At 41.0% G+C, this 14,577-nt stretch overlaps 1 protein-coding gene and 1 pseudogene across 1 annotated transcript; both read right to left on the bottom strand.

Moving 5' to 3' along the window:
* Positions 1-222: 222 nt before the first annotated feature.
* Positions 223-4,740, bottom strand: LOC130203949 (prostaglandin G/H synthase 1-like; annotated as a pseudogene).
* Positions 4,741-8,728: 3,988 nt separating this feature from the next.
* On the bottom strand, positions 8,729-14,151 carry LOC130203947 (prostaglandin G/H synthase 1-like). The gene is made up of 9 exons (XM_056430415.1): positions 14,106-14,151; positions 13,465-13,573; positions 12,661-12,869; positions 12,405-12,586; positions 12,200-12,283; positions 11,600-11,846; positions 10,924-11,210; positions 9,330-9,477; positions 8,729-9,244 (listed from the first exon to the last, which is right to left on the bottom strand). Exons 1-9 carry the CDS (start codon positions 14,149-14,151, stop codon positions 8,895-8,897), a joined length of 1,662 nt encoding a protein of 553 aa, XP_056286390.1. The 3' UTR covers positions 8,729-8,894.
* Positions 14,152-14,577: the final 426 nt, after the last annotated feature.

The following is a 14,577-nucleotide window of genomic DNA, read 5'->3' as shown; positions in this document are numbered from 1 at the left end:
TTGGCATTATATTTTGGTTTGTTTTCACAGTTTTCTTATGTTTTAAACACCAAACAATGAGTTATTTGTGGGAAATAATCAGCTGATTATTAAATAACAACAACAAATATCAGTTTTAGCCCTAAATGTAATTTTTTACTGAAAGGAAAATAATTAGGAATAAACTGCCAGTTGTGTACTGAAGAGCTTTTACATAAATACAAACCTGTTAAAAGTTATTTCTTATTGAGAATAATGAAATATATTTGTGCCAATCCCTCTCTCACAGAGAAAGAAGACATTGGTTCTGACGTCCTCACCGATGATGATCAGTCTGCTGGTCTGGAAGAGCTGCTCGTCGTCCCAGGTCGGATGTTCTGCCTTCAGGATGTCACAGACTCTGTTGTGCTCCCTCAGCCATACGGTGGCGTACATGCTGAGGCCCGGCAGGAGGCCGAACACCTCCTGACCAATGGCCAGACGGTCTTCTGGAAGGATGCGTTCAGGGTACAACATGTGCACAGGGACCTCGGCTGCAGTAGGAGGGTACACATCCCCATTTACTGTCTGTAAACAAACACAAAATAGTATTTCAGAGAGACCATATTTTGAAGATGTGAATCAGAACCATTTTAAGGGAGTTCCTTCTCAAACCCTGATAACAAGCATTTCATTTCAAAGAGAAGAGTGTCAAAGGGTGTTGTCATATTAAAGTTATTTTCAATGATCACAGAATTGTAATTGTAACCCATAAAGCAGGCTACAGGAGGTGACATATCTTGCTCCTTGACTGGCTGCATGGCTCTTGCGACGTATATACAGAAAAGATATGCGAGTGATCAATCGATCTTCTCCTCTAACTGTCAGGTAAAAAAAAAGCCAATCAGCATATTTCTTGAAAATAAGACTTTCTTTGCCACCTGATATTTCAGCTTTCCATCTTCATGAAGCCGGAGGTGATGCTGTCTCACGAGGTTGTCTCCATAGATATTGCCCGCATCCACCTTTAGAGAGAAAAACACATGCATTTGTCAATAGATTCACAACCAACAATGAATTCATATTAGGTAGCAGGTATTTATTGTTTAATAATTACATTCTGATCATTAAAACTATGTGTCTCACCCCATGTCCTAAAGCCTTGGTGAAGCCACCTTGAACGGAATGGTCCGTCTTGAAAAACTGGTGGGTGAAGTGTTGGGCCATGAAGGCAAACATCAGATTGGATCCCTGAGGGTCTGGCCGAAAGGTCTTCCTCCTAAAAAAACGTTCAGTCAACACTCCGGGATCAGGTAGTTGTGGTTTACCTGTTGGAAAATAAACCGTTAAAGATGTCCTCGGGAACACCGTTGTCTGTGTGTGCAAGTTGTGCAGGTCTCACCTTTAGTTCCCATCGGCAACGGGCAGTCTTCAGGAATCGGAGGGAGGAGACGGGTGTAGTAGGAGATGTTGGAGTACGACTCCAAGTTGAGGTATCCATATTTGCTATTGTAGGTCGGTGGGCTTGGAATAAGTTCGGTTCTGACTTTGTGAGAATATGAGAAAATTATTGTTTTCTTTTTCAAAAATGTTTTCACGAAGGCTTTCAGTCTGAGTTTGTTAGCAAATGATAAAACAGTCCAAAGTTCCAAAGTGAGAGCATGCCACTCTGGCAATATTGAGCAATGGAAATACAAATTTGTGGGTTCAAATAATCTTTTTTCATCACATATCTTACACGCTCTCAAAACTTTCAAAACCACATCAGGGGAATACACTCCAGATGCACTTCAAAAATAGATTTTCAGATGAGTTACTGCTCACATTTAGTTGGGGTTGTCTCAACAGTTTGTGTCTATAAAAGACAAACCCACTCTGACCTTGAATATTACCATAATTAACCCACAAGGCCTCATCTAAAACTGCCTTGAACTCAGCAATATATTCATCAAACTGTCTGCCCCTTTAAATACAAGGCTGATAAAAAAAAAAAAATCCTGCCAATATTGTGTATTAAAGTGTACATGCTCTCACAGTAAATAACAGCAAAGATCTGTAAAAAAAAATGCTGGAGAAATATTAACTGCAAGCCAGTCGTGTTATTTTATCCGCCGATTGATTGACTTGTTGGCGGGCTTGCAGTTTTTTTTTTATACGTTGAACCTTTTTTCACTTACGCGTCAGCACTCATCTCATGATTGTGTCTCGCAGGAAAGAGTTGTTGACGAGGTCCCAGAACCACTGGAAGTGGGTGAGGATGTAGTGGAGGACCTCCGGGCTCGGCTTCATCGAGAGACGAAGACTGGTCCAGAGTTCCTCTGCACACAAAGATAGAATAAGTATATGTTCCATAAACTTCTAAACAATCTTCCTTTTGTAGAGGGTATATCAATTGGGAATAGTGGTAATACCGACGCTTTATAGATCACTTAAATCCACTAATAATGTAAGAAAAACCTGCGGACTTGTGTTTGTTCTCCTTCAAATGACCCTGAATTTGTGTTTTTAGTTCTTTTGTTCATAAAGAGGTGAAGGGTTCGGATTAGGATTGACCTCAGAAGAGCTGCAAGGGACTTTGGTGATGATGTAGTCATCACCAACTTGGACATATTTACAACTGCAGACTTTATTGATTAATGGAAGAAAAGAAAACAACGTTCATGTGTTTAAAAATATATATTTTCACTAAAATAAGAAGAGTGGTTGTAGTTAGTGTGTAGCACTTGAGCTAGCAGGTACTTGGGAGGTTGACCATGCAGCCATTCACTTGAAGGACACTCGTGGTAGGACTTTTGAACCGACCCACACGTCGATGAATGCAGATTCATATCCCAAATGCATATGTTTCTGTACTCACGATCAGTGCAGTTGTCTCCATAGAAGCCGGTGCGAGTGCAGTCGCATCGGTAGCTCTCTGGACCAAAGCGCACGCACACTCCTGTGTTCTGACACGGGTAAGAGCAACAGGGATTCACTGCGAACGAGGAAAAAGATCAACTTACTTTCCATAAAGGAGTAATTGGAATGATGTCAGACCTGCTCAACAAAATGACAGTGCATGTGGTGCATTGGCTCAGTCTCAATAATTGCAAATGCACACAGAGAGACTCACAAATGCAAACACGAAGATTCACAAATATATTCTATTTATAAATGCACGCACAACAATTCACAAATACATTCCAATGCACGCGTAAATAAATTACAATTTATATAAATGTAAAACAAAAATCACAGATATATTTATGCATTTCTATGTGGATTTATCTATTTTATTTTGGATTTATATGTATTTATTTGTGGACCGCTAAGCCCCGCCCCTCAAAGGCGGGACAACATCTGATTGGCTACAGATAGTAGCGCATGTATGAGTTGAGCCACACGGAGTCTCAAAAATGCGTGCACAAATGTGTAGCAATCCACAAACAAATGCAGTGTGATCCACAAATAAATACATATAAATCCACAAAAAAATAGTCAAATCCACATAGAAATGCATACTTATATATTTTTTGAAATTTTACATTTATATAAATCGTAATTTATTTACCTGTGCATTGGAATGTATTTGTGAATCATTCTGCATGCATTTGTAAATTGAATATCTTTGTAAATCTTCGTGTTTGCATTTGTGAGTCTCTCTGTGTGCATTTGCAATTATTGAGACTGATCTGACCCCGAACTCATGAATACTAACGACTATATACAGTTCACAGGAAGTGTTTCTTAAATTAGGACTTCACTGCTGCCTCGCACGCAACCACCTCCCTCGTATCTTTAGCTCTCTGCCGTTGTAGCACGGCTTCCTGTGCTGCCTCCATACTTCCAAAAGTTAAATGTGATAATGATAATGCTTGCACGAGCTGTTTAAAATCATGTATTTTTTTTCACCAGGAAAACAGATAACAATGTGTTATTTATTGTACATGAGCATGAATAAATGCAACATTAGCCGACTTCTATTTGAGTTTAATCCGTGTCAGTCGAGGTATTTCATAACTATTTCTCACTTGTTCACATTTTTTATGGTATGAATTACACTCCTTAATCAAAGTTTGAATTTAAATAAGAAGTCTGTTTATCCATACATCCATTCATGGAGCTTATCCTAAAGATTACTTTTACATTTGATACTTTAAGTATATTTTGCTGCTTATACATTTTGTGCTATTATTTAAGTACAATTATGAATGCTGGACTGTATTTGTATTGTGTGGTCTGTAGCGTAAGTTTGCAACATTTAAGTCAAATATCTTAATACTTTGTCCACCACTACTCCTGAAGCTGCTTTTCAATATTTGACTTATTTAGATACTAAAACCTGTTATTTTCTGTGCTTACCCATACAATACCCGAACTATTTGTTGTTTTAAAACTGACCACTGAAGCAAAATGAGCCCCTTATACTCAGATGTGTACCATATACTAAAGTTAAAAGAAAGAATATGTGTGTCAGCTTGAAATAGTGTAATTATAACCTCAACCCACATTCTCAAATAATTATTCAAAACAATAAAGACTTGTGATGAGGGGGGGAAAGAAAACTTACCAACACTTGAGTCAGCAGCACATGAGCTCTCCAGCAGCAACAGGTTGAGAAACCCGATGAAAAAGATGCTAAACTCTATAACAACAAAAACAATAACATGTGGATATTATCAATCAGTAAGCACATCAAATTCTGTCTGTAGGTGTTTGATTAGATAATTTCAGCACTCACCTTTCATGATTCCCACGAGAGGGTCGTTCTCTGAGGGCTCAAACTTAAATTGTAGTTGTCTGAAAAAAGTTTGTTCACAGTGTTCCTCTCCTTCTAGAAAGTAATTTGAGAGGCTTTGGTTTGCTGCTCTCCTCTGTAGCAGAAAGGGAAAGCAGAGGACAGCCAGGAAATGGCGCTGTGCCAACGGCTGCTTGTTTCAGTAGTGGCGTTTTGCTTTTATTTTATTGTCTTTTTTTGCACTTTTCCTCTCTTTTTCTTTTTCTTTTCTTTCACGTTTGTCTTAGTTACGGTCGGACACTGGACCATAACTACTTTTTTCGATAATTCTACTGTGGCTTTTGTTCACTTTGTCGTGTGTATCGGAGAGCTACAGCAAAACAATGACGGGGCCCGTCGTCTACTCGCGTGCTCAGCTGATCGCGCTGTGCAGGCCGAAGCTTCCGCCTGGAGAAAGACCTGTGATCCCGCTGGAGTTCAATACACAAACTTCACGCAGAAAGTGGTGTCCAATGTTCACAGACACATGCACGCACACACACATATACATATATATATATATATATATATATATATGGCACGCACAGATAGAGTCCTAGTGGTGCTCAAGCACCAGCCCTTGCCCTGGTTGAGTAAAGTGCCCTTTTGCTGGAGACACATTTTTTTATTCATCAATATTTAAGAATAAAAGTTACTCTGTCATCAAGTCCCCCCAAATGTGTCTTAATATCCGACGGGGCATTTATTTGAGTTCTTGTGATTATTTCGCCCTGCGGCGCTCACGAGCTCCTCCTCTCCCCCTGCCGCGCCTCCCTCCTCCACATCCTCCTCCGCGCAGTGCTCCTCGCGCCACCGAACGGGTGCACCTCCTTCTCCTCTGACCCGCAGCATCAGACACACAGGTCGTGACGGTGTTTGTCCCCTGACGTTGTTTTGTGATAAATCAACCACAACATTAGTGCTGCTGAAAACATGACGTCACAACTGGTCCGACGTTTCCTAAAAAAATAAACAAACAAAAATTCAATTTCAAAGCCTTGTCCAGCTGTTTACTGACGTTAGTTATGTTTAGAGAATAGAGAGAGAGAGAGAGGAGAGAGAGAAGAGAGAGAGAATTCAAGAGAAAAGAGAGAGAGGGAGAGAGAAGAGAGAGAGGAGAGAGAGAGAAAAGAGAGAGAGGGAGAGAGAAGAGAGAGAGAGAGAAAGAATTCTTATTCCGTTCTATTCAACAGGGGCTAGTCTAGGATTTGCGTGGCCAGACTGAAAAAATAATCATAAGGCCTCTCTTGTTCAGAGGGCCTGGCCAAATGTGGAGGCGGGCCTTAGTTTGAGGACCACTGCTCTTGGCTGTTGATGTCTATCAATATCGCTCATTTTGAAAATGACGTCAGAGGGCAATACGGATCCGTATCAGACCAGGAGGGCAATACGTGGCCACTAGCCAATCAGAACACTTTTACTGTCATTGCTGTATAATAATTCATCTTTATTCATAAAGAAAATGTAAGCTAGCGGTCTGATGCTGCCCAGAGCAAACGCAGTTCGAGGACAGCTCCATCAGTGTAATGCTGCTTATGCTTCAACTCGGTCAGAATGTCTTTTTTTGGCATTGGTTGCCCTTTTTTTGGTTTGAGCACCTGCCCCCCAAAATGTCTGTGCACGTGCCTGTTAGAGTTAGTGTGTAGCACTTGAGCTAGCAGGTACTTGGGAGGTTGACCATGCAGCCATTCACTTGAAGGACACTCGTGGTAGGACTTTTGAACCGACCCACACGTCGAAACGTGCAGATTCATATCCCAACTGCATATGTTTCTGTACTCACGAATCTCGCAGGAGTCTCCATAGTAGCCGCTGTTAGTGCAGTCGCATCGGTAGCTCTCGACCAAAGCGCCACATCTGTTCTGACACGGGTAAGAGTAACAGGGATTCACTTTGAACAAGGAAAATTGTCAACTTACTTTCAATCGAGGAGTAATTGGAATGTCAGCCCTGCAAAATGGCAGTGCATGTGGTGCATTGGCTCGGAACATTACTGAAAACTAATTCAAACAAAGACAAACTGAAAATGTTGAAATTATTTACATATTACTGTTTGTGTTTGTGTGTGTCAAACATGGCCCAATACTTTGTAACTGTTAAAGCTAATATCTACCCTGAATGTATATTGACTAGGGCTGTGAAACGATTAAAAATTTTAATCGGGTTAATCACAGGTTTTTGTGGATTAATCATGATTAATCACATATTACCGATATTCTCGGTATATTTTGTGAGAACATAGAGATTTATGACAAAAGACGGATATATACATTTATACATTCTTCTATACAATGGTGCTGCAACTCAGCAGTTATTTAGCAGTTTTCTTCCATATGGAACATTAATACATCTTCATCCTAAACAGAATGTTTAACCCTCCTGTTACCTTTCGGGTCAATTTGACCCCATTCAATGTTTAATGTCGGTGTTCTTTGAGGTAAATTTGACCCCAGGCTGTTTTTCACTGTGTCAAACATATAAGAAATATCAACTTTTTATTTATTTAAAGGGCTATTTAGGTAGTCAACAAACAAACATAAAGTACCTCACACTTAAACTTGGGAAGCAATATTAATTCTAATAATTTTCTGGAGGTTTTAATTGCTGGGGTCAAATTGACCCGAGGGTAAAATATGTTAGTAAATGTAAAGGTAACAGGAGGGTTAAACAGAACATTTTCTCTTGTTTGTCAACCATTAACTCCACCATGATACAATCTAAAGGCCTCTAGTCTTCCTTTAGCAGCTGCTGAGGCAAACTGACTGTGTGGGTTTTCTTCATGAACTGGGCCGTGATGAAAGGGACGGCGGGGACACCGCTGCAAAGCTGAAACCTCACCGGCCCGGACAGGTGGACAGATTGACAAGTGACTTTTTTTTTGCTCGGACCCGATGCGCACGGAGCTCTGTGGCGAGCGAGACGGAGATCGATAAGTGTTAACGCAACGCGTAGAGACAGAAATGACATGCTGCTGTGGAGATACGATCAACAACAGACGTTTAGTTTAATAAAAGAACAAAGACGTGCTATAGAGAACATGTCAGGGGGCGGGCCAATCTCTTTAATGTCATGCGATCTACCACCACGCCCGCGATCGACTGGCAGGTCGCGATCGACGTGTTGAGACCCTGATCTACAGGAAAAAAAGTGAATAAGGTTTCCGTAGGTGAACCTGCGGAAGGATCATTACCGATGAACAGACCGTCTGCATGAGAGCGGATAGAGTTCAGATTGAAGTGGTGTATTGGAAGCTCATTTTGCAAGTGACTTGCTTAAAACTCTGAGCAACTGAGGCACTGGGGAAGAAGCTGGGGGGGAGCTGCTGGCTGGGCTGTGCGGTAAGTTGAGCGGTTAACTGAAGCATCTGGGTTGGTGAAGACAGATGTGGAGGGAGGTTGTTGTCTTCACTACCGGACCTAGCTCAGGTTAATTTGGAAACTGTTGGTTCAAATAAATCTACGTGAATTGAACTCTGATCCAAACTTTCTGTGTTCTTTGGGTGTTTGATTACTGAGGTCAGGTGGGTGAGTCTCCTGTGGCATCTCACTCGCAGTCAGATAGGAGAGAGATACAAGTTTAAACAGCATCAGGTTAAGAAATGAGTCAGAATCGACCAAGAAGAAAGAAATCCAGCCACAACAATTGGCGAGCCAGCCAGGAGGGGTCCACGGGAGCCAAGCCGGAGCGAGGCGGCCTTTGCTCCCTCACAGACTGACCGATCCAGCCAAAACAGACATTATGGCTGAATGAAGTACACCTCGTGATTCACTCTCAACCAATCAGAATGCTTGATTTCATCTACCCGTTTTATAATAAACACCTAATATAGATTAACTAATTGCATGTGACACAGAAGTACTGCAACCCTATCTCTCGTTTTCAGACAGCAACGGAACCAGAGCAGCGTGTTGTCACTTATCTCACACGTGCTACGAGGTGATACACCACCCTTTGCATCCTGTCAGTCCGTCAGTATGAGAACTCCAACAGACATTTAACCATTTAGTATTGGGATTGGAGATTTTTCTTTATTCAAATTATATAGAAACACCAGTAACTCCACCTCTCCTAAAAACAAGTCTGACTGGGATTATGACAGATGGAAAGATATCAAACAACAACTACAATATATCCCACAGTCAGTACATTGATAAACTAATTCTGATTATTGAAATCGTCATTAAAGTTCAGTCGATGGTTTCCCTGGATTGGTTTCGTCCTCGTTTCGGGGCACATGGAAGTCCACGTATGGACACCACTTGGTGTTGAGGCACACCAGTTTCTTCAGAGTGGAAGTTTTCACGATATTGAACCCCGTCTCTCCCCCAAAGGTGCTGGGCTTCCAGTACTCAGGGGAGCAGATGGGGTTTCCCATCAGGCCTTTCAGGGAGAAGGGAGCACCCATCTCCACTATGCTCTCGCCAAAGAGACTGGTAGCACGTGTGTGCTCCAGCAGGAGGCCAGGGTAGAACTCCACAGCATCTATATCACCATAGAGCTCCTCTAAACCTCGGGCCATTTCGACGTCACCTGTTTGGAAAAGAGAAAACAGCAGGTAATAAACTGTTGGCAAATGGTAAATCACCCACAGTACGTGTCACACAATTGTGCTTACCAGTTAAGTCATAAAAAGAGGTGTATGGCTTTTGGTTGAACCTCTTCCTGTATTCATTGAAGGGCTGCACACGCGTCGCTCGGGACTCTCTGATGACCATTTCTGACACTTTGAGCACGACCGCATGAGAGTTGTAACCTCCACCAATCTGAAACACAAAGAAGTCACTGGATTACTGAAATGTTCGTAGTAATACCAGCAGCCAGATATATTTTTAAAAAACAAGAAAGAAAACCTCATTAGTAAACACTGTGCATCGAAATTCTCAAGCACATGATGCAGCTGAAAGCTATCTTAGACGATTGTCTCATTAGATTTTAGGAAGTGATTGAGAAGGGAAGTCTGCTAAAATCTAGAAACAGTGGTTAAGTGTTTTGAAGGACGTGACCTGCCACATTTCTAACAATAACCGTGTTCTGCATGAAGGATCCTCTCACAGTGGGTATTTTATATATTCATAAGTAGAGTTATGCGAATATCTTTCCAACTTTACAGAATTTAGTTTTGTCTTGTCCCTGACGTCTACTGGTATTTACAATGCAAAAAAAACATTGTTTTGCGGACGTGAACGCACTTCATCAAACACCAGTACCGACTCAATGTTGAGACGTAACCGCTGATCCCGTGGCGGTCACCCTTTCCATTACTCAGAGTGCCATAGAAATCCCGCAGTATTTCATTCTTCCATCTCTTGTTATGGTCTACAGTTAACATTTTTACCAGTTATGGTCTTCACGTCTACTGGTTTCTCTTTACACCAGTTGGTGAAGCAGTTAATTGACTGTTTTTTGGTTGTGCAACATTTCATAGCTCTCACTTTCTTTCTTATTATTGGTAGCATGACGTCCACCTGAAGAATTCTCTTCGGCTTACCACTCAGCTGAAGTCATTCCCCCCAAAATATTAAAGTTAACACGAAATATGTTTGGTAACTGTCGAGCCTGAACTGGTTGCCCAAAATCTACTGTTATTTTTATTTTGAGTGCGCACTGATATGGAACACTCAGATAAATGTAAACAGCTCTAGGACATTATGGCTGAATAAAGTAAACCCTGTGACTCCCTCTCAACCAATCAGAATGCTTGATTTCATCTACCTGTATTATAATTTATTTTATCAGACTTTTCTCTCACAATATATAATGTTACTTCTTTAGGAATGAAACGGATACTTAAATAAAACCATCTGATAAGTTCAAAGTTAAACTCTATCAAAATCGTGAATATCCAAAGCGACAAAGCTAATGTAAAATCATATTTAGGAAAAGTAACTAATAAATTCACAGATAAATGTCGTGGAGTAGAACATACAACATCCTTTCAATTCCTCTGAAATATCTTGGAATAGAAGTATAAAGTAACATTGGAGGTACAACTTAAGTACAGGTAACTATGCCATGGCCCTGTTGATGCTCTGGTTCTGGGACAGGGATGTCGTATGTGTACAGATTGTAAAGCCCTTTGAGGCAAATTTGTAATTTGTGAGAATGGGCTATACAAAATGAACTGAATTGAATTTAAAAAAATGAATGTGCACTTGAGGAAATAAACGACAGGAACGACACCGGATTCTTGTACACAATCACGTATCTACCTGTCCCGCGGGTTGATGGGAGAAGGCCTCCACTAGTTTCTCCACACCGTAGTGCATGAGGAGGGAGGTGTTGTACATAAACTGGGAGTACGGGATGTCATCTCCGTCGATGAGGAAGCTGTCGGGCATGAGCGGGTGCCAGTGGTAAAGGTGGCTGAACTCCAGGGCGATGCGGTTGCTGTACTGGAAATGTGTGTTGAAGAGCAGGGTAGGGTCGAACTTCAGTTTCAGCAGGTAGCCACTCAGATGCTGCACGTACTCTTCAATTATAATGTTGATGATCTCTCCTGGGGGACAACAACAACAATCAAAATTTGTTCAAGGAATTAGGTGATTTTCTTGGAATATTTCTTGGAATATTATTGGGATTTGGACAGTTGGCATTATATTTTGGTTTGTTTTCACAGTTTTCTTATGTTTTAAACACCAAACAATGAGTTATTTGTGGGAAATAATCAGCTGATTATTAAATAACAACAACAAATATCAGTTTTAGCCCTAAATGTAATTTTTTACTGAAAGGAAAATAATTAGGAATAAACTGCCAGTTGTGTACTGAAGAGCTTTTACATAAATACAAACCTGTTAAAAGTTATTTCTTATTGAGAATAATGAAATATATTTGTGCCAATCCCTCTCTCACAGAGAAAGAAGACATTGGTTCTGACGTCCTCACCGATGATGATCAGTCTGCTGGTCTGGAAGAGCTGCTCGTCGTCCCAGGTCGGATGTTCTGCCTTCAGGATGTCACAGACTCTGTTGTGCTCCCTCAGCCATACGGTGGCGTACATGCTGAGGCCCGGCAGGAGGCCGAACACCTCCTGACCAATGGCCAGACGGTCTTCTGGAAGGATGCGTTCAGGGTACAACATGTGCACAGGGACCTCGGCTGCAGTAGGAGGGTACACATCCCCATTTACTGTCTGTAAACAAACACAAAATAGTATTTCAGAGAGACCATATTTTGAAGATGTGAATCAGAACCATTTTAAGGGAGTTCCTTCTCAAACCCTGATAACAAGCATTTCATTTCAAAGAGAAGAGTGTCAAAGGGTGTTCTCATATTAAAGTTATTTTCAATGATCACAGAATTGTAATTGTAACCCATAAAGCAGGCTACAGGAGGTGACATATCTTGCTCCTTGACTGGCTGCATGGCTCTTGCGACGTATATACAGAAAAGATATGCGAGTGATCAATCGATCTTCTCCTCTAACTGTCAGGTAAAAAAAAAGCCAATCAGCATATTTCTTGAAAATAAGACTTTCTTTGCCACCTGATATTTCAGCTTTCCATCTTCATGAAGCCGGAGGTGATGCTGTCTCACGAGGTTGTCTCCATAGATATTGCCCGCATCCACCTTTAGAGAGAAAAACACATGCATTTGTCAATAGATTCACAACCAACAATGAATTCATATTAGGTAGCAGGTATTTATTGTTTAATAATTACATTCTGATAATTAAAACTATGTGTCTCACCCCATGTCCTAAAGCCTTGGTGAAGCCACCTTGAACGGAATGGTCCGTCTTGAAAAACTGGTGGGTGAAGTGTTGGGCCATGAAGGCAAACATCAGATTGGATCCCTGAGGGTCTGGCCGAAAGGTCTTCCTCCTAAAAAAACGTTCAGTCAACACTCCGGGATCAGGTAGTTGTGGTTTACCTGTTGGAAAATAAACCGTTAAAGATGTCCTCGGGAACACCGTTGTCTGTGTGTGCAAGTTGTGCAGGTCTCACCTTTAGTTCCCATCGGCAACGGGCAGTCTTCAGGAATCGGAGGGAGGAGACGGGTGTAGTAGGAGATGTTGGAGTACGACTCCAAGTTGAGGTATCCATATTTGCTATTGTAGGTCGGTGGGCTTGGAATAAGTTCGGTTCTGACTTTGTGAGAATATGAGAAAATTATTGTTTTCTTTTTCAAAAATGTTTTCACGAAGGCTTTCAGTCTGAGTTTGTTAGCAAATGATAAAACAGTCCAAAGTTCCAAAGTGAGAGCATGCCACTCTGGCAATATTGAGCAATGGAAATACAAATTTGTGGGTTCAAATAATCTTTTTCATCACATATCTTACACGCCTCAAAACTTTCAAACCACATCAGGGGAATACACTCCAGATGCACTTCAAAAATAGATTTTCAGATGAGTTACTGCTCACATTTAGTTGGGGTTGTCTCAACAGTTTGTGTCTATAAAAGACAAACCCACTCTGACCTTGAATATTACCATAATTAACCCACAAGGCCTCATCTAAAACTGCCTTGAACTCAGCAATATATTCATCAAACTGTCTGCACCTTTAAATACAAGGCTGATGAAAACCCCAAATCCTGCCAATATTGTGTATTAAAGTGTACATGCTCTCACAGTAAATAAGAGCAAAGATCTGTTAAAAAAAAATGCTGGAGAAATATTAACTGCAAGCCAGTCGTGTTATTTTATCCGCCGATTGATTGACTTGTTGGCGGGCTTGCAGTTTTTTTTTAATACGTTGAACCTTTTTTCACTTACGCGTCAGCACTCATCTCATGATTGTGTCTCGCAGGAAAGAGTTGTTGACGAGGTCCCAGAACCACTGGAAGTGGGTGAGGATGTAGTGGAGGACCTCCGGGCTCGGCTTCATCGAGAGACGAAGACTGGTCCAGAGTTCCTCTGCACACAAAGATAGAATAAGTATATGTTCCATAAACTTCTAAACAATCTTCCTTTTGTAGAGGGTATATCAATTGGGAATAGTGGTAATACCGACGCTTTATAGATCACTTAAATCCACTAATAATGTAAGAAAAACCTGCGGACTTGTGTTTGTTCTCCTTCAAATGACCCTGAATTTGTGTTTTTAGTTCTTTTGTTCATAAAGAGGTGAAGGGTTCGGATTAGGATTGACCTCAGAAGAGCTGCAGGACTTTGGTGATGATGTAGTCATCACCAACTTGGACATATTTACAACTGCAGACTTTATTGATTAATGGAAGAAAAGAAAACAACGTTCATGTGTTTAAAAATATATTTTCACTAAAATAAGAAGAGTGGTTGTAGTTAGTGTGTAGCACTTGAGCTAGCAGGTACTTGGGAGGTTGACCATGCAGCCATTCACTTGAAGGACACCGTGGTAGGACTTGAACCGACCCACACGTCGATGAATGCAGATTCATATCCCAAATGCATATGTTTCTGTACTCACGATCAGTGCAGTTGTCTCCATAGAAGCGGTGCGAGTGCAGTCGCATCGGTAGCTCTCTGGACCAAAGCGCACGCACTCCTGTGTTCTGACACGGTAAGAGCAACAGGGATTCACTGCGAACGAGGACAAAGATCAACTTACTTTCCATAAAGGAGTAATTGGAATGATGTCAGACCTGCTCAACAAAATGACAGTGCATGTGGTGCATTGGCTCAGTCTCAATAATTGCAAATGCACACAGAGAGACTCACAAATGCAAACACGAAGATTCACAAATATATTCTATTTATAAATGCACGCACAACAATTCACAAATACATTCCAATGCACGCGTAAATAAATTACAATTTATATAAATGTAAAACAAAAATCACAGATATATTTATGCATTTCTATGTGGATTTATCTATTTTATTTTCGATTTATATGTATTTATTTGTGGATCACTAAGCCCCGCCCTCAAAGGCGGGAC

The sequence above is a fragment of the Pseudoliparis swirei genome, chromosome 13 (assembly GCF_029220125.1).
Source record: "Pseudoliparis swirei isolate HS2019 ecotype Mariana Trench chromosome 13, NWPU_hadal_v1, whole genome shotgun sequence".
NCBI classification, from domain to species: Eukaryota; Metazoa; Chordata; class Actinopteri; order Perciformes; family Liparidae; genus Pseudoliparis; species Pseudoliparis swirei.
This window is presented reverse-complemented; position numbering and strand designations above follow the sequence as displayed.